The sequence below is a fragment of the Hylobates moloch genome, unplaced genomic scaffold (genome assembly GCF_009828535.3).
Source record: "Hylobates moloch isolate HMO894 unplaced genomic scaffold, HMol_V3 SCAFFOLD_4, whole genome shotgun sequence".
NCBI classification, from domain to species: Eukaryota; Metazoa; Chordata; class Mammalia; order Primates; family Hylobatidae; genus Hylobates; species Hylobates moloch.
This window is the reverse complement of record NW_026652279.1, coordinates 75,822,766-75,847,824: the sequence shown is the minus strand read 5'-3', so window position 1 is coordinate 75,847,824 and position 25,059 is coordinate 75,822,766. Positions and strand designations below refer to the sequence as shown.

At 37.2% G+C, this 25,059-nt stretch overlaps 1 protein-coding gene across 1 annotated transcript in view; it reads right to left on the bottom strand.

Annotated features, from left to right (window-relative positions):
- Positions 1-25,059, bottom strand: part of GBE1 (1,4-alpha-glucan branching enzyme 1) — a 284,910-nt gene that overhangs the window by 39,497 nt on the left and 220,354 nt on the right. Inside the window, exons 13-14 of the mRNA XM_032150400.2 lie at positions 16,895-17,079; positions 15,182-15,312 (exon numbers count right to left, since the gene is read on the bottom strand). Of these exons, the coding sequence (XP_032006291.1) occupies positions 15,182-15,312; positions 16,895-17,079 (316 nt within the window). The remainder of the gene's footprint in view (positions 1-15,181; positions 15,313-16,894; positions 17,080-25,059) is intronic.

Below are 25,059 nucleotides of genomic sequence, written 5' to 3'. Positions count from 1 at the left end.
ACAGACAAACAGAGAGCCAAATCATGAGTGAACTCCCATTCACAATTGCTTCAAAGAGAATAAAATACCTAGGAATCCAACTTACAAGGGATGTGAAGGACCTCTTCAAGGAGAACTACAAACCACTGCTCAATGAAATCAAAGAGGATACAAACAAATGGAAGAACATTCCATGCTCATGGGTTGGAAGAATCAATATCGTGAAAATGGCCATACTGCCCAAGGTAATTTATAGATTCAATGCCATCCCCATCAAGCTACCAATGACTTTCTTCACAGAATTGGAAAAAACTACTTTAAAGTTCATATGGAACCAAAAAAGAGCCCACATCGCCAAGTCAATCCTAAGCCAAAAGAACAAAGCTGGAGGCATCACGCTACCTGACTTTAAACTATACTACAAGGCTACAGTAACCAAAACAGCATGGTACTGGTACCACAACAGAGACATAGATCAATGGAACAGAACAGAGCCCTCAGAAATGATGCCGCATAGCTACAACTATCTGATCTTTGACAAACCTGACAAAAACAAGAAATGGGGAAAGGATTCCCTATTTAATAAATGGTGCTGGGAAAACTGGCTAGCCATATGTAGAAAGCTGCAACTGGATCCCTTCCTTACACCTTATACAAAAATTAATTCAAGATGGATTAAAGACTTATATGTTAGACCTAAAACCATTAAAATCCTACAAGAAAACCTAGGCAATACCATTCAGGACATAGGCGTGGGCAAGGACTTCATGTCTAAAACACCAAAAGCAATGGCAACAAAAGCCAAAATCGACAAATGGGATCTCATTAAACTAAAGAGCTTCTGCACAGCAAAAGAAACTACCATCAGAGTGAACAGGCAACCTACAGAATGGGAGAAAATTTTTGCAACCTACTCATCTGACAAAGGGCTAATATCCAGAATCTACAATGAACTCAAACAAATTTACAAGAAAAAAACAAACAACCCCATCAAAAAGTGGGCAGAGGACATGAACAGACACTTCTCAAAAGAAGACATTTATGCAGCCGAAAAACACATGAAGAAATGCTCATCATCACTGGCCATCAGAGAAATGCAAATCAAAACCACAGTGAGATACCATCTTACACCAGTTAGAATGGCCATCATTAAAAAATCAGGAAACAACAGGTGCTGGAGAGGATGTGGAGAAATAGGAACACTTTTACACTGTTGGTGGGACTGTAAACTAGTTCAACCATTGTGGAAGTCAGTGTGGCGATTCCTCAGGGATCTCGAACTAGAAATACCATTTGACCCAGCCATCCCATTACTGGGTATATACCCAAAGGACTATAAATCATGCTGCTATAAAGACACATGCACACGTATGTTTATTGCGGCACTATTCACAATAGCAAAGAGTTGGAACCAACCCAAATGTCCAACAACGATAGACTGGATTAAGAAAATGTGGCACATATACACCATGGAATACTATGCAGCCATAAAAAATGATGAGTTCGTGTCCTTTGTAGGGACATGGATGAAACTGGAAAACATCATTCTCAGTAAACTATCGCAAGGACAAAAAACCAAACACCGCATGTTCTCACTCATAGGTGGGAATTGAACAATGAGAACTCATGGACACAGGAAGGGGAACATCACACTCCGGGGACTGTTGTGGGGTGGGGGGAGGGGGGAGGGACAGCATTAGGAGATACATCTAATGCTAAATGACGAGTTAATGGGTGCAGGAAATCAACATGGCACATGGATACATATGTAACAAACCTGCACATTGTGCACATGTACCCTAAAACCCTGAAGTATAATAAAAAAAAAAAAAAAAAAAAAAAAAAAAAAAAAGAAAATAAATCCTCCACTTCTAATAGCAGGGTTGTAAAAAAAAATACAGCACAAGGCAACTTGTTTGAAATACCATGCTGCCGAGACATGTAAGAATATACTTACTCTTTAATCTCAGAATGACTTTCACTGGTTTATCTTTAATGTAATTATTTTTAGCCCTTACGATTTAACTTTGGCTTCATGTGATCCATCTGGTTGGATAAGAGCCAATACTTATATGTTCCTCTCAGGTTTACTGAGTGCTTACATAAATATTATCTGGCAAAGTAGGTATTTCTCTTATCCCCATTTCACAAACATTTGGTGATTGCTTTTGCAGATGTTACCCAAAGATGTTACGGCAAACTCTAAAAATTCAAAAAGCTTAGTCTATCTAATTGGTCTCTTTTATGAAGTGTCAGACATTTGTTTATGGTAAATTTATTCCACTGTATTTTTGTAAACCAATTAAAGTGAAGTGACAAAATGATAATAAATCTAGTTTATGCCTAAAAAAAAAAAAAAAAAGTAAAAGAATAAAGTCAGAAAGATAAAAGGCCAAAAAGAAATGAGACAAAAAATGCAAGAGATAAGAAAAAGGACTTAAAGCTAAGCTTGGAACAACAAAAAGTTAAAAGAAGAGATCCATTTGCTGGTTATGAGAGAGGCTACAATCCTAACAGATTAATAACAGAGAATCGTCCTGTAATATTCTTTTATCTTTTCTAATAGGTTAGAGGGTCTAAGTTAATATTGTAATTTTTCATGTTTAATGTTAAATTTGGGATTTTAGGTTGACATTATTAACTGAATAAATAAAGAAAAAGGAAGATATGACATAATACTAGGATACAAAAGAAAAACTCAAGATTTTTATTTGGATGCAAATACAATGTGAAAGGAAAATGTGATGGCTGCCAGGAAAGCTACTGCAACTTTAACTCCGTGAATAAGAGAGCAGCATCAAGATAAAGGAAGGTAATGGGGCTCTGTACGTCATCCTTGCCAGACCATATCTAGAATACTCTGCTGTTAGTGTAGGAGGAATGTGAACAATGCTGGGTGCATTTTGATAAGGGAGATGCAATGGTAAGAGGTCTGGAAAGTATCATGAGAATCGATTTAAGAAACTAGCAGTATCTGGTCTGGAAGAGGAAAAATCAGGGAGAGGTGGTAATCTAAGAAGCATGTTAAATGCCTTTCTGATTTGAATGGCTGCAGAGTATAGAACATGTGTTAGCCGCAGAGTATAGAACTAACGCATTGATTTTAAGGTAACATTTTTAATTATTAAAAAAATACTGTTTATCTCGTGAAACAGTGATATTCCTAGCACTGCAAAGTATTCGAGTAACAGGTGATTATTTGTAAGAAATTTCTAGATGAGACTTCTGCACTGAACTGGGAGGGTGAAGCAGAGTACCTCACAAAAGGAAGATGTTGTGATTTCAATCTCAGAGTTATGGCTGGTGTTATTAAAATATACTTAATTAGAAGGTGTGTTGTAAATTATGTTGGAAATGCTCTCCTGCTCCCTTCCTGCCCTCCAAATTTAAATATATAAAGTAAAAACATGATACAATTCTCCCATTACCTATTTAGAACATTACATCTTCAATACTTTGTGAGTATTCAAAGAGAATTATTAAAATGCAAATATTCTCAGAAAAAGCAATAACATATGTGAATTTACTACTTGTTAACAGAAAGACATGGAAGAGATGGGTGGTAAGAATAATTAAGGTCCAAGCGAGCACAAATCTGTAACAGGCAAAATGTGGGAAACAGGTCAGCAATATTTCTTCATGGTTCTCTTGGAGACCAAATAGATGACTGAGGATTCAACCATAATTTCTATAAAGGATGGCTCAGTTTTCCAGTGTCTGTATCATTGCAACTTATAACTAGTATAGTTTCCAGAAAAGGTGACTAATGAAAAAACATTCAGTATTTACTTATTAAAATAGAAAATTTTCGTGTAACAAGTACCTATAGACATTTAAGCAGATAACTAAATTTCAAAAGACCCAATTTGTGCCAAGATTTTTAAAACCGAACCAGGCTTTCATATACAGTGTAATTCTGTGTCAGTATATATAAACTAACATTTGAGGGTCTTGCTGACTTACGGGGGTCATAGTAATACACTACACTATATAATATATAAAATACATATATTACTATGTATGCTTTCATAATATTCAATATTTGTTAAAGTTAATATATTAATATATTTTAGATAGATCCTTATAGCTTGACCAAAGATTTTTCTCCTAAATATCATCATGGAAAATTCTATATACTTCCATTTGTTGACAATGATAAAATAATTTTTTAATTTAGATTTAAAATTTTTATGGGTATATAGTAGGTATATATGTTTATGGGGTACCTGAGATATTTTGATACAGGATACAGTATGTAATAATAACATCAGGGTAAATAGAGTATCCATCACCTCAAGCATTTATCCTTTTTTGTGTTACAAACATTCCTATTACACTTTTAGTTATTTTAAAATGTAGAATAGATAACTGTTGACTGCAGTCACCTTATTGTGCTATCAAATATTAGGTCTTATTCATTCTATCAAACTATGTTTTTGTAGCCATTAAGCATTCCATTTCCCTCTCACTATGCCACTACCCTTCTCCAGCCTCTGGTAACCATCCTTCTACTCTCTTATCTCCATGCGATCAACTGTTTTAATTTTTAGCTTCCATAAATGAGTGAAAACATGCAAAGTTAGTCTTTCCATTCCTGGCTTATTTCACTGAACATAATGACCTCCAGTTCCATCCATATTGTCACAAATAACAGGATCTCATTCCTTTTATGGCTGAATAGTATTCCGTTGTGTATATGTACTATATTTTCTTTCTTCATTCATGTATTGATGGACACTAAGGCTGATTCCAAATCTTGGCTATAGTGAACAGTGCTACAATAAAAGAGGAGTGCAAATATCTACTCCATATACTGCTTTCTTTACTTTTGGGTATATACCTAGCAGTGGGATTGCTGGATCATATGGTAGTTATATTTTTAGCTTTTCTGAGTAATCTCCATACTGTTCTCCATACTGGCTGTACTAACTGACAACCCCACCAACAGTGTATGAGGGTTCCACTTGCTCCACATCCTCACCAGGATCCTTACTGCCTGTCTTTTGGAAAAGAGTTATTTTAACTAGGGTGAGATTTCTCATTGTAGGTTTGATTTGCATTTCTTTTGTGATCAGCGATGCTAAGCACCTTCCCATACACCTGTTTGTCATTTGTATGTCTTCTTTTGAGAAATGTATATTCAGATCTTCTGCCCGTTTTTAAATAAGATTATTAAATTTTTTCCTATTGTTTGAGCTCCTTATGTATTCAGGTTATTAATCCTTTGCCAGATGGATAGTTTGCAAATATTTTTCCCATAATGTGGATTGTCTCTTCCCTTTGTTTCCTTTGTTGTGCAGTAGCTTTTTAACTTGCTCTCATTTGTAGATTTTTGCTTTGATTGCCTATGCTTAGTTTAGGCATAAACTATGTCTAAGATTTCAGTCTTTAATCCGTTTTGATTTGTTTTTTGTATATGATAAGAGACAGGGATCTAGCTTCATTTTTCCACATAAGGATATCCAGTTTTCCCAGCACCGTCTATTGAGGAAACTGTCCTTTCCCCATTGTGTGTTCTTGGTACCTTTGTTGAAAATGAGTTCGCTATACATACACGGATTGATTTCTGGTTTTATATTCTGTTCTACCGGTATTTGTGTCTGTTTTTATGGCATTACTGTGCTGTTTTGGTCACTATAGCTCTGTAGTATAATTTGAAGTCAGGTAATGTGATTGCTCCAGTTTTGTTCTTTTTGTGCAACATGTCTTTTGCTATTCTGGGTCTTTTATGATTTCAAGTAAATTTTAGGATTGTTTTTCCATTTATTTGACAAATATCATTGGTATTTTGATAGGGATTCTTAATTTCTTTCTTGACCTAGCCTTGGATTGATATGGTCATTGGTATATGGCCATTCAGGAATATACTGCTTTATTTGAATGTGTTTGTATAGTTTCTAAAATTCTTGTTATTAATTTATGGTTTTATTACATTTTGGTCAGAGAAGATCTTGATATTATTTCAACTTTTTTGAATATTTTAGGACTTGCTTTGTGACCTAACATATGGTCTATTCTTAAGAATGTTCCATCAATACTTAATTTATTGAGAGTTTGTAGCATGAAGGGCTGTTGAATTTTGTCAAAGGCCTTTTCTGCATCTATTGAGATAATCATGTGGTTTTTGTCTTTGGTTCTGTTTATATACTGGATTACATTTACTGATTTGTGTATGTTGAACCAGCCTTGCATCCCAGGGATGAAGCCCACTTGATCATGGTGGATAAGTGTTTTGATGTGCTGCTGGACTCGGTTTGCCAGTATTTTATTGAGGATTTTTTCATCGATGTTCATCAGGGATATTGGTCTAAAATTCTCTTTTTCTGTTGTGTCTCTGTGAGGCTTTGGTATCAGGATGATGCTGGCCTCATAAAATGAGTTAGGGAGGATTCCCTCTTTTTCTATTGATTGAAATAGTTTCAGAAGAAATGGTACCAGCTCCTCCTTGTACCTCTGGTAGAATTCGGCTGTGAATCCATCTGGTCCTGGACTTTTTTTGGTTGGTAAGCTATTAATTATTACCTCAATTTCAGATCCTGTTATTGGTCTATTCAGAGATTCAACTTCTTCCTGGTTTAGTCTTGGGAGAGTGTATGTGTCGAGGAATTTAACCATTTCTTCTAGATTTTCTAGTTTTTTTGCGTAGAGGTGTTTATAGTATTCTCTGATAGCAGCTTGGATTTCTGTGGGATCGGTGGTGATATCTCCTTTATCATTTTTTATTGCATCTATTTGACTCTTCTCTCTTTTCTTCTTTATTAGTCTTGCTAGCGGTCTATCAATTTTGTTGATCTTTTCAAAAAACCAGCTCCTGGATTCATTGATTTTTTGAAGGGTTTTTTGTGTCTCTATTTCCTTCAGTTCTGCCCTGATCTTAGTTATTCCTTGTCTTCTGCTAGCTTTTGAATGTGTTTGCTCTTGCTTCTCTAGTTCTTTTAATTGTGATGTTAGGGTGTCAATTTTAGATCTTTCCTGCTTTCTTTTGTAGGTATTTAGTGCTATAAATTTCCCTCTACACACTGCTTTGAATGTGTCCCAGAGATTCTGGTATGTTGTGTCTTTGTTTATGACAAACCCACAGCCAATATCATACTGAATGGGCAAAAACTGGAAGCATTCCCTTTGAAAACTGGTACAAGACAGGGATGCCCTCTCTCACCACTCCTATTCAACACAATGTTGGAAGTTCTGGCCAGGGCAATCAGGCAGGAGAAGGAAATAAAGGGTATTCAATTAGGAAAAGAGGAAGTCAAATTGTCCGTTTGCAGATGACATTATTGCATATCTAGAAAACCCCACTGTCTCAGCCCAAAATCTCCTTAAGCTGATAGGCAACTTCAGCAAAGTCTCAGGATACAAAATCAATGTGCAAAAATCACAAGCATTCTCATACACCAATAACAGACAAACAGAGAGCCCAATTATGAGTGAACTCCCATTCACAATCGCTTCAAAGAGAATAAAATGCCTAGGAATCCAACTTACAAGGGATGTTAAGGACCTCTTTAAGGAGAACTACAACCACTGCTCAATAAAAGAGGATACAAACAAATGGAAGAGCATTCCATGCTCATGGGTAGGAAGAATCAATATCGTGAAAATGGCCATACTGCCCAAGGTAATTATAGATTCAATGCCATCCCCATCAAGCTACCAATGACTTTCTTCACAGAATTGGAAAAAACTACTTTAAAGTTCATATGGAACCAAAAAAGAGCCCGCATCACCAAGTCAATCCTAAGTCAAAAGAACAAAGCTGGAGTCATCACGCCACCTGACTTCAAACTATACTACAAGGCTACAGTAACCAAAACAGCATGATACTGGTACCAAAACAGAGATATAGAACAATGGAACAGAACAGAGCCCTTAGAAATAATGCCACATATCTATAACCATCTGATCTTTGACAAACGTGACAAAAACAAGCAATGGGGAAAGGATTCCCTATTTAATAAATGGTGCTGGGAAAACTGGCTAGCCATATGTAGAAAGCTGAAACTAGATCCCTTCCTTACACCTTATACTAAAAGTAATTCAAGATGGATTAAATATTTAAATGTTAGACCTAAAACCATAAAAACCCTAGAAGAAAACCTAGTCAATACCATTCAGGACATAGGCATGGGAAAGGACTTCATGTCTAAAACACCAAAAGCAATGGCAACAAAAGCCAAAATTGACAAATGGGATCTAATTAAACTAAAGAGCTTCTGCACAGCAAAAGAAACTACCATCAGAGTGAACAGGCAACCTACAAAATTGGAGAAAATTTTTGCAGTCTACTCATCTGACAAAAGGCTAATATCCAGAATCTACAGTGAACTCAAACAAATTTACAAGAAAAAACAACCCCATCAACAAGTGGGTGAAGGATATGAACAGACACTTCTCAAAAGAAGACATTTATGCAGCCAAAAGACACATGAAAAAATGCTCATCATCACTGGCCATCAGAGAAATGCAAATCAAAACCACAATGAGATACCATCTCACACCAGTTAGAATGGCCATCTTTAAAAAGTCAGGAAACAACAGGTGCTGGAGAGGATGTGGAGAAATAGGAATGCTCTTACACTGTTGGTGGGACTGTAAACTAGTTCAACCATTGTGGAAATCAGTGTGGCGATCCCTCAGGGATCTAGAACTAGAAATATCATTTGACCCAGCCATCCCATTACTGGGTATATACCCAAAGGATTATAAATCATGTTGCTATAAAGACACATGCACACGTATGTTTATTGCGGCACTATTCACAATAGCAAAGACTTGGAACCAACCCAAATGTCCAACAATGATAGACTGGATTAAGAAAATGTGGCACATATACACCATGGAATACTATGCAGCCATAAAAACTGATGAGTTCACGTCCTTTGTAGGGTCATGGATGAAGCTGGAAACCATCATTCTCAGTAAACTATCGTAAGGACAAAAAACCAAACACTGCATGTTCTCACTCACAGGTGGGAATTGAACAATGAGCACACGTGGACACAGGAAGAGGAACATCACACAGCGGGGCCTGTTGTGGGGGGTGGGGGGAGGTGGGGGGAGGGATAGCATTAGGAGATATACCTAATGTTAAATGGCGAGTTAATGGGTGCAGCACACCAACATGGCACATGTATACTTATGTAACAAACCTGCACGTTATGCACGTGCACCCTAAACTTAAAGTATAATTAAAAAAAAAAAGACATAATCACAAAACAAAACAAAATGAAACAAAATAAAAAAAAAAAAAAAAAGAATGTTCCATGTGCTGAGGAGAACATGCCTTCTGCAGCCGTTGGATGAAATGTTCTGTAACTATGTATGAGGTGCATTTGGTCTATAGTGCAGATTACATCTCACGTTTCTTTGTTGATTTCCTGTCTGAAAGATTTGTCCAAAGGTGAAAGCGGGGTATTGAAGTCTCCAGCTGTGATTGTATTGAGGTGTATCTTTCTCTTTAGCTCTAATAATATTTGCTTTATATATATGGATGCTCCATTGTGGGGTGCATATCTAATTATTATATTCTCTTGTTGAATTGACCCTTTGTCGTTATGTAATGACCTTATTTGTCTCTTTTTATAGGTTTTGTCTCAAAATCTATATTATCTGATATTCATGCAGCTACTCTTGCTGTTTTATGCTTTCTGTTTGCATAGAATATCTTTTTCCATCCCTTTATTTGCTAGTCTATGAGTGCTTTTATAGGTGAAGTATGTTTATTGTAGGCAGCAGATATTTAGGTCTTATATTTTTATCCATTAAGGTACTCTATGTTTTTGATTGGAGAGTTCAGTCCATTTACATTTAATGTTATTACTGATAAGGACTTACTGCTGCCATTTTGTTATTTGTTTTCTGGTTGTCTTGTTGTCTTCCTTCTTGTCTTCCTTGTTGTGAAATTGATTGGTGATATGTTTTAATTTCTTGCTTTTTATTTTTTGTCTATCTGTGGTAGGTTTTTTGATTTGTGGTTCTCATGAGGCTTGCAAGTAACATCATATAATCCACTATTTTAAACTGATGACAACTTGACTATGATTGCAAAAACAAACAAGCAAAGAGAAAAACTGATAAAAACTCTACCCTTTAACTTCATCTTGCCAACATTTTAACTTTTTGTTTGTATTTATATCTTATTATAATTTTGTCTATGTCTTAAAAAGCTGTTGTAGTTAGTTCATGCAACACAAATGAAATACTTTTAAAAGTATTTCAATCTCTCTGTTAAATTTATCTGATAGAATTCTGAATTCCTTCACTGTTAAACTGCATTTCACAAGCTTCCTCAAAACTGCTATTTATTCTTCTTCTTTTTTTTTTTTTTTTTTTTTTGTCAGAAAGGTCACATATCTCTGTCACTCCAGGACTGGTTACAGGTGATTTATTTAGTTTGTCTTGTGAGGTCATGATTTCCTGGAAGGTCGTGATGCTCGTGGATGTTTGCCAGTGTCTGGGCATTGAATAATTAGGTATTTATTGTAGCCTTCACGGGTCAGCCTTGTTTATATTGGTCCTTGGGAAGGTTTTCTAAGTATTTGAAGACTTAGGTGTTGTGATCTAAGTCTTTGGTCATTGCACTGGTATCTGTATTAAGGGGCTCCACTCTTGTTGACTCATAGAGGTACTACCTTGATGGTCTTAGTTAAGATCTGAGATAATTCACTGGATTATCAGGCAGAATCTCTTGTTCTCTTCCTTTACTTTACCCCAAACAAAGGTCGTCTCTCCCTCTATCCTGAGCTGCCTGGAATTGGAGGAAGGTGTGATGCGAGCAAGTTCATTGCCAACACCACTAGGACTGTGCTGGGTCACACTTGAAGCCAGCACAGTACTAGGCCTCACCCAAAGTCTCTCGTGACTATTGCCTGGGTACCAGTGATGTTTATTCAAAGGCCAAGGGTTCTTTAGTCAGTAGGTGGTACAACCTGCCAGGCCTGGGTCTTTCCCTTTAGGGCAGTATGTTCCCTTCTGGCCCAGGGTAGGTCTAGGAATGCCATGCTGGCGCTATGTCCTGGCACTAGGAACTTTAGAAACCTACTTCATGCCATATTTTACTGTGGCTCAGGTGGCACCCACATTGCAAGCAATGTCCTTTTCACTCTTCTTTTTCCTTTCCTCAAGCAGAAGGAGCCTCTCTCTCCATGGCCACCACCACCCCAAGGCCACGGCACCCACTGCCTGGTTACTGCTGATGTTTATTCAAAGCCCAAGGGCTCTTTAGTCAGCAGTTGGTGAATTGTGTCAGACCTAGGTATCTCCTTTCAGGGCAGTGGGTTCCCTTCTGGCTCAGAGAAGGTTAAGAAACGCCAGCTAGGAGCTAAGGCCTAAAACTGGAGGCTTTAGGAGTCTGCTTGGTGCTTTCTTTTACTGTGGCTGAGCTGATCCCCAAGTTGCAAGATAAAGTCCTTTTCACTCTTCCCTCTCCTTTCCTCAGGCAGGAGTCCCTTCCCATGGCCAACGTATCTGGGAATGTGCTGGGTTACATCTAAAGCCAACATGGTTCTGGGTCTCATCAAAGGCTTGTGGCAATTGCTACTTGGCTACTGTTGATGTTTACTCAAGGTCCAAGTGTTCCTCGGTCATTAGTTAAAGAATTCTGCCAGGACTGAGTTCTTCCCTTCAGGGAAGCAAGTTCCCTTAAGGCATAGCGTGGGTCTAGAAATGTCTTATGAGAGCTGGGGCCTGAAACAGGGGCTTCAGGTCTCTGCTTGGTGTTTTATTTTACTGTGGCTGAGCTGGTATCCAAGTTATAAGAAAAAGTCCTCTTTACTCTTCCCTCTCCTTTCTTGTGTACCCCATGTCCACTGGCTCTAAGCCCCGTACGACACAAGGACTTGCTCAGGAACTGTCGTCCTTGTGGTCTAGACTTTCAAATTTATCTGGAACCCCAGGGTACTTTAGCATGCAGTGTTGGCTCTAGCTGGAACTCAGGTTCTGAATGCTGGGGCAGACAATACCCCTCTGCCTAGGGCTGGTCTAAAGGCTCTCTTTGCGGGTGCTGGCTGAATTCGGCCCATGTTACCTTCTGCTGTGACAGGGCAGCAATGAGTTCCAATGCAAAGTCCCACAATCACTGTGTTTTCCCTCCCCCAAGCAAACATATTCTCTTTTTCCATGTCCCACGTGGTGCTGCCAAGGGGTGGGGGAGGGTTGGTATAGGGAATTCGAGACTGTCTTTCTTACCCTCTTCTGTGCCTCTTTGCTTGAAATAATGTTAAAATGAGGTACTATGATCGCTGACTGATTTTTGGTTCTTATGAAGGTACTTTCTTGTGCGGATAGTTGTTCAATTTGGTGCTCCTGTAGGGAGGACAATGGGTGGAGAGTTCTATTCAACCATCCTGCTCAAATTTATATTTTCTACTACCCCAACTGGTTACCTCTCCTGGCTTTGCTATCCTCAGGAATAATACCACTAGCATTCTTTCTATTGTTCAAAGTGAAACCTTACATTTTCCCTTCTATACTCCATGTCCAAACAGATTCTGAGTTCCTTCACTACAAGAAAGGGCTTCGTATACTTTTTCTATTCTATTGACATTACTTTAGCTCATGCCCTAATTGTCTTTTAGGTGTACTGCAATTTCTCATAATTAATATCTGTACTTCCAATCTCTTTCCTCATGAAAGCTCCCTTACACACTGGTACATGAGAACTTTTACTAAAGCCTACATTCTTATCAAGTAGCTCCCTAGTCAAAAACCTGCAGCAACTCACTATAAAATCATAGAAAAAAGACTAATTAATATGGCATTAAAATCTTCTATTATGTGATCTCCATCTATGTTTTCAGCTTTATCTCTTAATACTTCTTTCTATAGTCATCATTCTCCAATTAATCCATTGTACTGTCCATTATCTAAGAATAGTCTATGATTTTTAATAGCTGAAATGGCTTTCTTCATTTTTTCCTGCTATAATCTTGTCCATTTCCCAAGTCTAGGCTTAAAAGTCTTTGTTTTAATCTCAGTATCTCTCCCCTCCTCCCCTGCCACTTATTTTTTTCATTTTTCTTGTCCTCTGTTCTCCCATGGAACATTCTTGCTCCTTGTTCCTTTTCCATTTATTGCATTAAGACTTACATCACAGTTTGGGTTTTATACATCTTTCCTTCCACTTAAGGATCAAGGACAGTGCTGCAAAGATATAACAAAGATTGCAGTAGATACCAGGTATTCTGTAAATATATTTTGGTTTGATTATATTACATTACCAAGTATAGAGGGGTTTAGTCTAGGAGCATTACTTTAGCACTCTGGAGGTGAGAAGGATCACGTACAAATTGCTACATGTCTAGTATTTGTTTGGAAATTTTTCATGGAAATGAAGAGGACATTTGTTTCCCAGAATAGTACTGTACTTCTTTAGTGTAGATAACCCATCACATTGGGTTATTTGCAGGCATAAAGAGACAGACAACACAGCGCATTCTGTGGGTTAACTGGGGCACATTTGTGCTATCAGTCACAACTACAGCCTTCTCTCCTAGATGCTCTGATGTTATGTGGAACAGTGACTGGCTGGGTGGGAAGAAAGTAGGCAACCATCTCTCTTTGCCCTCAATGACACTGAGCAGCACAGGGTGGTGACAGATGCTGCAGGCTACTTACTAAAAAGTACTGACTGTTTTCTTCTGTCAGAGTAAAATTCTGTCTGGGTGTCCACTTCATCAAGGGATGTCTTCCTGAGACTTGGGGGTAATTCCTGATTAAGTCACTCATGTTAATATCGTTCTTCTTCCTAGAAAATTTATCTGGGAGATGTAAGACCCAACTCTGGTCAATAAAATATGAAAGAAATTTTGCTAAAGAAGTGACTTCATTCTTGAAGAGAGACACAAAAAAATCTGTTTGCATTTTGTTGTATCTGAAGGTGGGTGACACTTGGAGTCATGGCTCTTATCTAATGATTATTAGCAGGTGCCACCGTTTGGACATTGCTGGCACCCTGAGAATTGAAAGCAAAAAGAATGAACTGGGGAACTTGATACTGTCACAGTGCTGGGGAAACTAGACTTTAGGGTTTTTATTATGTGACAAATACCTTTCCCTTATGATTTGAGCCAGCTGAGTGGGAGGGTTTCTTTATTGTAGCTGGAGCCACCCTGACACACAGGACTTCATGTTGGCATCAGGCACCTTGCTCAGGTGGCAGATGCTAATCATTGTTAGGGCTTTAGGGGACAAGCACATTATTTCTATTGCCTGCTTGAAAAATTATGCTGATTTGTTGCTAGGTCCTGAATCTGTCATTTTTTTCATGGATCTAGTAATGTGTCTTTAAAATATAATGTGCATTTCCTTTGTAATAATTATCACACTTACAATGACTAATATTTATCTTCTTTACTAGTTTAAAAGCTCTATGAGGGCAGTGACTGTATCTGCTAAGAGAATTCCTATATTTATAGTAATCAGCTCAGAGCTGTCACAGAGGTGTTCAGCAAATAGGTACTCAGTAAGTATCTGTAAAATGCATGAAAGAAGGAGTAAATGAACACACAGAGAACATCAGAAACATTCTCCCTGCTTATGTCTATTGTTCACACCTCCCCTGCCTTGCCTTCTTACCAATTCAGGCCTACAAAGGTATGCTGTGTCTTGAATTTTAGGAGAAGAAACAGAAAAAGGAAGGACGCTGTCATTACAACTACTGTTTGCTCTCTCCCACTGAGTGGAGGAAAAGAAACAAGTCTCAGAGGTAACTTACACAATATTTTCATAGAGTAAAACTACAGTCGTCTCCCATATTGCTTACTAGATCTAAATATTATTTAAGAAATGTTATTTAAGAAATACTCAGTTACACTTTTTAAGGCCTGGTCCCCTAAGTCCAGAGCCTCTGCTATTATCTCGGGAGACTTCATTTATTGTCTTCTGTGTTGGTGGATGTGGGGACCTGGAGAGCAGGGCTCCATATTGAAACCTTCAGGACAGCAAGATCCACAGCTCTTTCCTTTGATGTGAACCACGTCTGCACTAACCTCTCTGTTTAAAGCCAAAATGAAGCTTAGGAATAATTCAGTATAACTGAGCTGAGCAAAGATGTATCCATCAACTATTTTAAGTTCCTCATTTTTCAGATGAGGAAAATGAATGTTTCTGTCATCAAGACCAGCCTTAGTCTTTTTTTTTTGTCCTATAATGTAATAAAGAAGTGAATGTGGACAGTCATATTCACTGGTAACAAAAAGGATATTTCCCTGGCAATGCTGTTCCAACTCGGTAGTCAGTGTAGCTCTTGCTTGGATGGAAGTTGAAAATGAAAAGAAGACCTGCTCTTTCAAAAGCAATGATCTTATTGCCTTCATGTTTTTCACTCACATAGGCCTGCAAGAATTAACACACACGTTACATTTAAATATTACCTAGATGCTGCTACAAGTACATTATTTTTCGTCTTTCTCAGTAGTCTGGTTATTAAACCAAAAATGAGTATTTCAGAACACTATATTTTTTGGAACATGTTACAATTTTGCTGTATCTAACTGTGAGCCAAGAACAGTCTCAAAAATTGTTTAGTGGAGTATACAAAGCTCACCAGCCACTTGCCAACCTCATAGCGCAAATAGAGAAATAGTGTTGTGGCTCAGGTTTTAAGTAAAACCATGGTACCTATACATACTACAAAGTGTTTGTTTGTATATATTAGATCTACTTATAAGTGAATTTTCTGTAAGACTTTTAGTCTCCAGCTTAATGCAGTTAGGTACATAAAATTACTTTTCAAAATTTAATGTAACATTGTTATTTTAATGTAGTTTCTGAAATTATAGTTTTCTTAAACATTTTACATTTTTACCCAACTTTGTCAGATTCAATGGCAACCTAAAGTCAATTACAATACTTTTTTTTCTTAATAAAAAGATAAGGTCTGAAAAGAAATTACATCTGTAAACTCTCTTCTTTTATTCATCATCATGTATTTACAGTTGGCTGTGAAAAGCCTTTGCTTTTTCAACACCACCCTCACTCAGCCCCAGCTTTGAAAGGACTTATTGCCATGCATATCCGCAGCACCACTCTTGGTAATTTAGAAATGTGAACTAAAGCTCTAGAGTAAACAGGGTGCCTTTTGATACTCAACGTTGTTCCTATTGAAAAGGAGCATCATTTTGCTCTCTCTTCTGGAATTAGCATTACTAACAAACGTGAATAGGGCATTCGTGTCATGGAACAAATCTTACTGAATATATAAATACCTTTGTTCAGCCATTAAAAAAAAGACTCATAGACACCAAAGTAAAAACACAACGACAGTAATTTCAAACAGCCCCAGTATAAAGTAAATGGATTATAAAAAGACTTATTATATGTTAATATTTGCCAGGAAAAAAGAAGCCTGTGTAAAATTTTCACTTGTTAATTACATTTTCTAAAATTTGTTGAAAACTGAGACATTAATTCCAGAGGACAGACAGGCTCATGAAAAATACAAAACAGCATGCAGGTACAATGGCATCTATTGAAATGACAAGTTAGAGACCACTAAAGAAGAAAAAAAATGAATAAAGAAATTTACATGTTGTCAAAGTAGTTTCTTTATGACAGCATAATTATTTACATAAAAAAGTGTTCAAAACAATTAAGATGTTTCCACAGCAATTTCCAAAATGGGTTCCCTGCAGAGCTTTTATTGTTTATTTTAACCAATAAAAATACAAATTACTAAATTTAAACAATAACAACAAACAAACCAGGAAACTAAGCAGGGCATTATGTTTAAGATTTTCATTATCAATTGGAGAGACTTCAGTGACATGTTGTGACAACCTGAAGTATGGTACAGGACACTACACACTGAATAATAAAGTGCTGTTTAAAAGATCTGCATATAGATTTAAATTGGTTGCCATTCTAAGCATGTACCTCACTGTTGTCTAAAACATAGCATTCAGAGTGAAGAGCTTACCTGTGGAGCTGAAAGCCAACCACATCTTTCTTCCAATCTATTCATATCCCTGTCAAAATTATTTAGGAACTTGTAGCGAAGAAGGTCATCGTCAGTTAAATGAAACTGCCGTCTGGCATAATGGTAACTCTCATTATTTCCTTTTCTTGGGAAGTCTAACCATTCAGGATGCCCAAATTCATTACCTGCATTAAAAAACAAATGTAAGTATCACCTTGTAATATTAGAATTTCTTACTAATAATAAATCAATAATTATACGTTTTTAATGTTTTTGAAATTCAGTTTAGGCTATCATTTACTAGACCTGTGTCCTGTGAATGATATAGTGGTGTAGCTCAAAAATAGCATGGTCTAGCACAGGAAGTACCACATTTGGACTCAGAAGCCCAGGGTCCAGCTTCAGTTTGGCTGCTCATTACTTGTTGCACATCTTGGTTTCCTCAAGCACAAACTGAAGACAATTATCGATGTCATACTTACTTTATTTCTGAAATAATCTCTGCGATCTCAGAGTAATTCCTGAAATCTCTATTTCTATAATCTCTGAAATCTGTACAATGCTTGACAATTTCCAAAGGCTTTGTATGTAGGTTATTTTTTGATCCTCAGAGGAACTCTCTATTATATTCATTTCACAGATAAGAAATCCAAAGCTCTGGCCAGTTAAGAGACTTGCCCAACTTCACATAGTGGGAAAGCAACCATTAAAATTGAGTTCCTCTCATTAAAATCCAGTTTTTCCTACCACATCACATTAGACAAATATCTTGTAAACTTCAGGTGCTAAGGAAACTCAGGTCATTACTTTTATTATGAATTTTCCGTATTTCTTTTTCAGATCTATTTCTTACTACTAGATGTGTACCTTTCATTTCAAGTGTGCCTGCATAAGCATAGACCCCTGGCTAGGGATCTATGTAATATTATCTCTCACTATAATGATCAGAACCAGAAACCCAATAAACGTAAAAAATAAAATAAAACAGTAACAAATATATGGTTTCCATTTTGAGAATCAATTTTAGATATTAGTCATCTAACCGATTGGTTCTTATTGTTACCCTTAAGCTCAATTTCTACTTTAAGCCTTCTTTTCTTTCCCTAAAAATTAAATGCTACCTTCCAAAATTTTCTTTCATGTGCTACAATTAATTATTGTTGTGATTTTCTAATTAGTGCTACAAACTTCTAATTAATGCTGCAAATTTCTAATTAATGCTATAAATTTCTCCAATGACTTAGAAAATATCATAGCCAATACAAATGTGTCCTACTTCAAATAACCTGCATATTAATATTATAATAAATAAAAACTAATAAGCTAGGATGTAATTCAAAATAATTTACTGCAGAGGTGCTTTAAATGGTGAACTTTACGCTAAGAAATTCTGCAAGTTACATTTAACTTTTCAGGACCACATTCATCCAAATAAAAATATCATCCAAATAAACAGGTGTATAGCAGTTTCTTAAAAATTAAAGTGTCTACAAACATTTTGCTCAATTCAAATTTCAGTCTAAATGACAATATTTCTTATGATGTTGTCCCCAGTGTGTCATAGCAGAGAGCCGACTTTATGAGGCAATATTACGATGCTTTAAATTGACACAAGGAATGTCCCTCTGGTATATCTAAAGGTCCTGTCTAGGTCTAAAATCTGATTCACATCAGCCCAAGGTATACCCATGGCACAGCTTACTCCTTCAACCATGAAACTAGCAAAATAATGTACCTCCAGAATTGCAACTGGAGCAATCTTTACTGATAATGAAGGGACTTCCAGTCTGGGAACAAGTATATGTCCACATACCAATCCAAGGACTAGTGGGATTTTAACTAGTGGATGATTTACGAGAGACCAGAAATGCCATGAGGTAGCGATAGTATATTAGCCTACAAACTGGATCCAGGCTTCCTATAGGCAAAATACTTTTCTTTTGGGACAGCCATGGATCTCTGGGTTGATCCCAGTATTATTAAGCAATTCCTTTAGCCCTCTTCCATGGAGACTGTCACATCATTGTCATCATGATGACAGCAGAAGCAGCACATGCTTAATTTCTGTTTATTATGTGCCAGGCACAATTGTAAGCATTGCACATGAATTAACCCTATCTTCAACAATTGTCTAAGGTAGGTAATATTATTATTTCAATTTTACAGATAAGGAAACTGAGGCACAAAGATGTCACACAGTAATTAAGGAGTTGGGCCTGTGAACCCAGATAGTCTGGTTTCAGCCCCCTGACTCTTAATTACTACTATAGCATGTTGTGCACAAGTAAATACTATGGAAATACAGGGCTAAGAATGACCAACTTCTCATACCTGGACAGAGATTCCAGGTATGTATCAGATGCACAAATGTATCAGAGTGAGAAAGTGAGATGTAGTAAAAAGTTCAGTTTAGCCACAAAATAAGACTTGTGGTGAGGAGATAAAGCAGGATCATTAGGCTGAACCGTATGCATTTTGTACCTTATATTGCAGGCATTAGGGAATCAAAGGCTATTTTAAAGTAGGGAAATGAGAATTCCAAATGTGTTTATTATTAAAATATCTCTGGTACCATGTGGAAAAAAGACTGGATATCAGGGAAAGTTGAATGGTAGGAAAACTGGTATGGAATCCAATGTATAACAGATGATGAGATTCTGTGGAAATAGAGAAAAGAATGATCGATTGAAATGGCATTTCTGAGATGGAAATAACAAGATTTGATGACTGGCTGACTGAATGGAGACAGTGAGGAAAAGGAAAGTCGGAATGCAATTTTGAAGTTTGAGTCCAGGAGGCTGAGTAGTGACAGCGTTAACTACACTAGAGGAAAACGGTGACAGAAAGTTTGGGGTAAGAAGATAATGAGTTCAATTTTAGGCCTGCTAAATTTAAGACACGAAGGATACATCAGCATCTGTAGATTTAGAAGAATGATTAAAAATAAGGTACTGAAACTCAAGAGAGAATTGTAGGTGGGGAGAAAGAGTAATTTATAAAGCCTCAATAAGCAAAGATAATGAGAGCCACCAGAGAAAAAACGCCATGGCCAGCATACCAAGGAACTGAAGGCAGAAAGAAGCCATGTGAGGGAAGACTGAGAGCAATGGTTAGCAGGGTAAAGGGGACATCAGAAGAAAACACAGAAGGCTAAGAAGAGTCCCAAGGATGGTGGTCAGTAGCATCAAATGCTCCCCAAAAATAAAATCAGAAATAAGAACTTGCTACATGATCTCCCCTCTGATGCAGAAATACGAATGGTGTAAAGCTATGCTTCTCAATCTATATTACATTCCAGAATCACCAAGGAAGGCTATTAAAAATGTTCACCCCGTACCCCCAATGATATGGATACATTACTTCTGGAGTGATTACTAGGCTGGAATCTACAGTTTATCAACTTCTCCATAATATTTTGAAAGTAGTCAGTTATACAGCATGATGCCCATAGATGCAGATTTCCAAGTTAGCAAGACTTGGGTTTAAATCACAGCTATGTCACTTATGAGTGATGTGAATATAGGCAATTTAATCTTTCTAGTGCTCGGTTTCCTCATCTGTAAAATCATCATTCTGAGGAGAGAACCAGCTGCCCATACAGGTAACAAGGATGAATCCAAAGGGTTGCTAGCTATTTGGCTCTTCTTCATATAGGTTTTCATGGAATGGCCTTATTCCTTTCTTAAAGTGTTGAAGTTCTGCACAGATGCATTTATTCATATTTTAATAATATAAACATATATCCCAAAGCCAAGTATTAATGTGCTTTGAATCATCTACTGTTTTAGATCTTAAAAGACAGAATTGAAAATGAAAATTACGTTGTTATAAGACACCCAGACTGATAGGGTAAATCAGATTACTACGTTAGGAATCCTATATCCACCCTCATGGAAGCCTCACTATTCTACATGTTCACCTTGCAAAGCCTCTGAACAAGCTCTCAAAGGTTATTTGTAGTTTAACTGGCAGTTGATTATATACCACTTAAAATTAACATTTTAGGCACTATCTAAAAGTAGAGTTCTGCTCTGGCTAGAACACTCCTGGCACCTGATGACCTCCCCAACTCCCATTTCTTCCTAGCCTGCTTGAAAATGTGACCTGAGGTCACGCTGTTGCTGCTTGCTATCTTTACCAACTGCCTTGGGTAGATTAATGAGGTGAAAACAACAAATTCATTTTCACTTTATAGTTTTGCTTGCTCTTCGTATCTTGCTTCGGTAGTGGAGTTTTCAATAGTACAGAAATGAATGGTGAGTTTGACTAAAACTATCAGAGGATGGCATTAACTCATCGCACAATCTGATTAAAAGCTAAGTAACTGCTCCCCAGGAAAATACGCACACACACACACACCCCATGATCCAGCCTCAGAGGGTTCATGGACTCCATAAAAATGTGAAATTACATTATTATCATTTATTTCTAACATGCCAGTGTGAAAAATTCACATGCTTATAATCTACAGCATAAATAATGGTGATGGGCTGCAAGTTGCCCCCCCACCTCGCCCAAATTCATATGTTGAAATATTAACTCTTAATGTGATGGCATTTAGGTGATGGGGCTTTGGGAGGTGATTAGGTCAGAAGGATTGAGCCCTCATGAACAGGATTAATATTGTTATAAAAGAGGCCCCAGAGAGCTCCCTTGTTTCTTCTGCTATGGAGGATACAGTGAGAAGGCAGCCATCTGTGAACCAGGAAATAGGGCATCACTAGGTATCAAATCTGCCAGTGCCTCGATCTAGGACTTCCCAGCATCCAGACTATGAGAAATAGTTTTTGTTGTGTAAGCCACCCAGTCTATGGTGGTTTGTTATAGCAGGACAAACAGGCTAAGATTATAAGGACTGAAGAGTAGCATAATGACAATTAAATAGGTTAGGCATGTAAATTATTCAGAAGCATATATGATACATAGTATGTGCTCAATAAATATTGACTTCTATCACAATGTTTTATTTTTCATTTATTAATTTATTAAGTAATCCACTCATAGAAATATTTTTAAAAGTCACAATTACACACACACAGATATTACAAAAAATCTGTTTTTCTTTTGATAAACATTGTATTTATTTTTGTCTGATCCACATCTGTATATTTATATCTATATCTATATTGATACCTATACATACATTCATACCTATCTACCAACAACCTACAACTTGTTTTTGAACAAAGATAGACTCGTATTACATATTATTTTGAAATTTAAAATGGGCATTTTGCATATCAATAAGTATGCCTCTCCATGATGGTATTCCATTGTGGACCATGTAATGAAATTTTATTTAACCAATCACCTTAAGTTAGTAATTTTGACTTTTTGTAATATTTCTGTGTTATAAAAAATCAGGCCTGCCCTAAAAGAGCTCCTGAAGGAAGCACTAAACATGGAAAGGAACAACCAGTACCAGCCACTGAAAAAACATGCCAAATTGTAAAGACCATCGAGGCTAGGAAGAAACTGCATCAACTAATGAGCAAAATAACCAACTAACATCATAACGACAGGATCAGATTCACACATAACAATATTAACGTTAAATGTAAATGGGCTAAATGCTCCAATTAAAAGACACAGACTGGCAAACTGGATAAGGAGTCAAGACCGATCAGTGTGCTGTATTCAGGAAACCCATCTCACGTGCAGAGACACACATACACTCAAAATAAAGGGATGGAGGAAGATCTATCAAGCAAATGGAAAACAAAAAAAGGCAGGGGTTGCAATCCTAGTCTCTGATAAGATAGACTTTAAACCAACAAAGATCAAAAGAGACAAAGAAGGCCATTACATAATGGTAAAGGGATCAATTCAACAAGAAGAGCTAACTATCCTAAATATATATGCACCCAATACAGGAGCACCCAGATTCATAAAGCAAGTCCTGAGTGACCTACAAAGGGACTTAAACTCTCACACAATAATAATGAGAGATTTTAACACCCCACTGTCAACATTAGACAGATCAACGAGACAGAAAGTTAACAAGGATATCCAGGAATTGAACTCAGCTCTGCATCAAGTGGACCTAATAGACATCTACAGAACTCTCCACCCCAAATCAACAGAATATACATTTTTTTCAGCACCACACCACACCTATTCCAAAATTGACCACATAGTTGGAAGTAAAGCTCTCCTCAGCAAATATAAAAGAATAGAAATTATAACAAACTGTCTCTCAGACCACAGTGCAATCAAACTAGAACTCAAGATTAAGAAACTCACTCAAAACCGCTCAACTACATGGAAACGGAACAACCTGCTCCTGAATGACTATTGGGTACATAATGAAATGAAGGCAGAAATAAAGATGTTCTTTGAAACTAACGAGAACAAAGACACAACATACCAGAATCTCCGGGACACATTCAAAGCAGTGTGTAGAGGGAAATTTATAGCACTAAATGCCCACAAGAGAAAGCAGGCAAGATCCAAAATTGACACCCTAACATCACCATTAAAAGAACTAGAAAAGCAAGAGCAAACACATTCAAAAGCTAGCAGAAGGCTAGAAATAACTAAAATCAGAGGAGAACTGAAGGAAACAGAGACACAAAAAACCCTTCAAAAATTAATGAATCCAGGAGCTGGTTTTTTGAAAAGATCAACAAAATTGATAGATCACTAGCAAGACTAATAAAGAAGAAAAGAGAGAAGAATCAAATAGGTACAATAAAAAATGAAAAAGGGGTTATCACCACCGATCCCACAGAAATACTATCTACCATCAGAGAATACTACAAACACCTCTATGCAAATAAACTAGAAAATCTAGAAGAAATGGATAAATTCCTCAACAAATACATCCTCCCAAGACTAAACCAGGAAGAAGTTGAATCTCTGAATAGACCAATAACAGGCTCTGAAATTGTGGCAATAATCAATAGCTTACCAACCAAAAAGAGTCCAGGACCTGATGGATTCACAGCTGAATTCTACCAGAGGTACAAGGAGGAACTGGTACCATTCCTTCTGAAACTATTCCAATCGACAGAAAAAGAGGGAATCCTCCCTAACACATTTTATGAGGCCAGCATCATCCTGATACCAAAGCCTGGCAGAGACATAACCAAGAAAGAGAATTTCAGACCAATATCCTTGATGAACATTGATGCAAAAATCCTCAATAAAATACTGGCAAACCGAATCCAGCAGCACATCAAAAAGCTTATACACCATGATCAAGTGGGCTTCACCCCTGGGATGCAAGGCTGGTTCAACAAACACAAATCAATAAATGTAATCCAGCATATAAACAGAACCAAAGACAAAAACCACATGATTATCTCAATAGATGCAGAAAAGGCCTTTGACAAAATTCAACAATGCTTCATGCTAAAAACTCTCAATAAATTAGGTATTGATGGGACGTATCTTGAAATAATAAGAGCTATCTATGACAAGCCCACAGCCAATATCATACTGGATGGGCAAAAACTGGAAGCATTCCCTTTGAAAACTGGCACAAGACAGGGATGCCCTGTCTCACCACTCCTATTCAACATAGTGCTGGAAGTTCTGGCCAGGGCAATAAGGCAGGAGAAGGAAATAAAGGGTATTCAATTAGGAAAAGAGGAAGTCAAATTGTCCCTGTTTGCAGATGACATGACTGTATATCTAGAAAACCCCATTGTCTCAGCCCAAAATCTCCTTAAGCTGATTGGCAACTTCAGCAAAGTCTCAGAATACAAAATCAATGTACAAAAATCACAAGCATTCTTGTACACCAATCACAGACAAACAGAGAGCCAAATCATGAGTGAACTCCCATTCACAATTGCTTCGAAGAGAATAAAGTACCTATGAATCCACCTTACAAGGCATGTGAAGGATCTCTTCAAGGAGAACTACAAACCACTGCTCAATGAAATAAGAGGATACAAACAAATGGAAGAACATTCCATGCTCATGGGTTGGAAGAATCAATATCGTGAAAATGGCCATACTGCCCAAGGTAATTTACAGATTCAATGTCATCCCCATCAAGCTAACAATGACTTTCTTCACAGAATTGGAAAAAACTACTTTAAGTTCATATGGAACCAAAAAAGAGCCCACATCGCCAAGTCAATCCTAAGCCAAAAGAACAAAGCTGGAAGCATCACACTACCTGACTTCAAACTATACTACAAGGCTACAGTAACCAA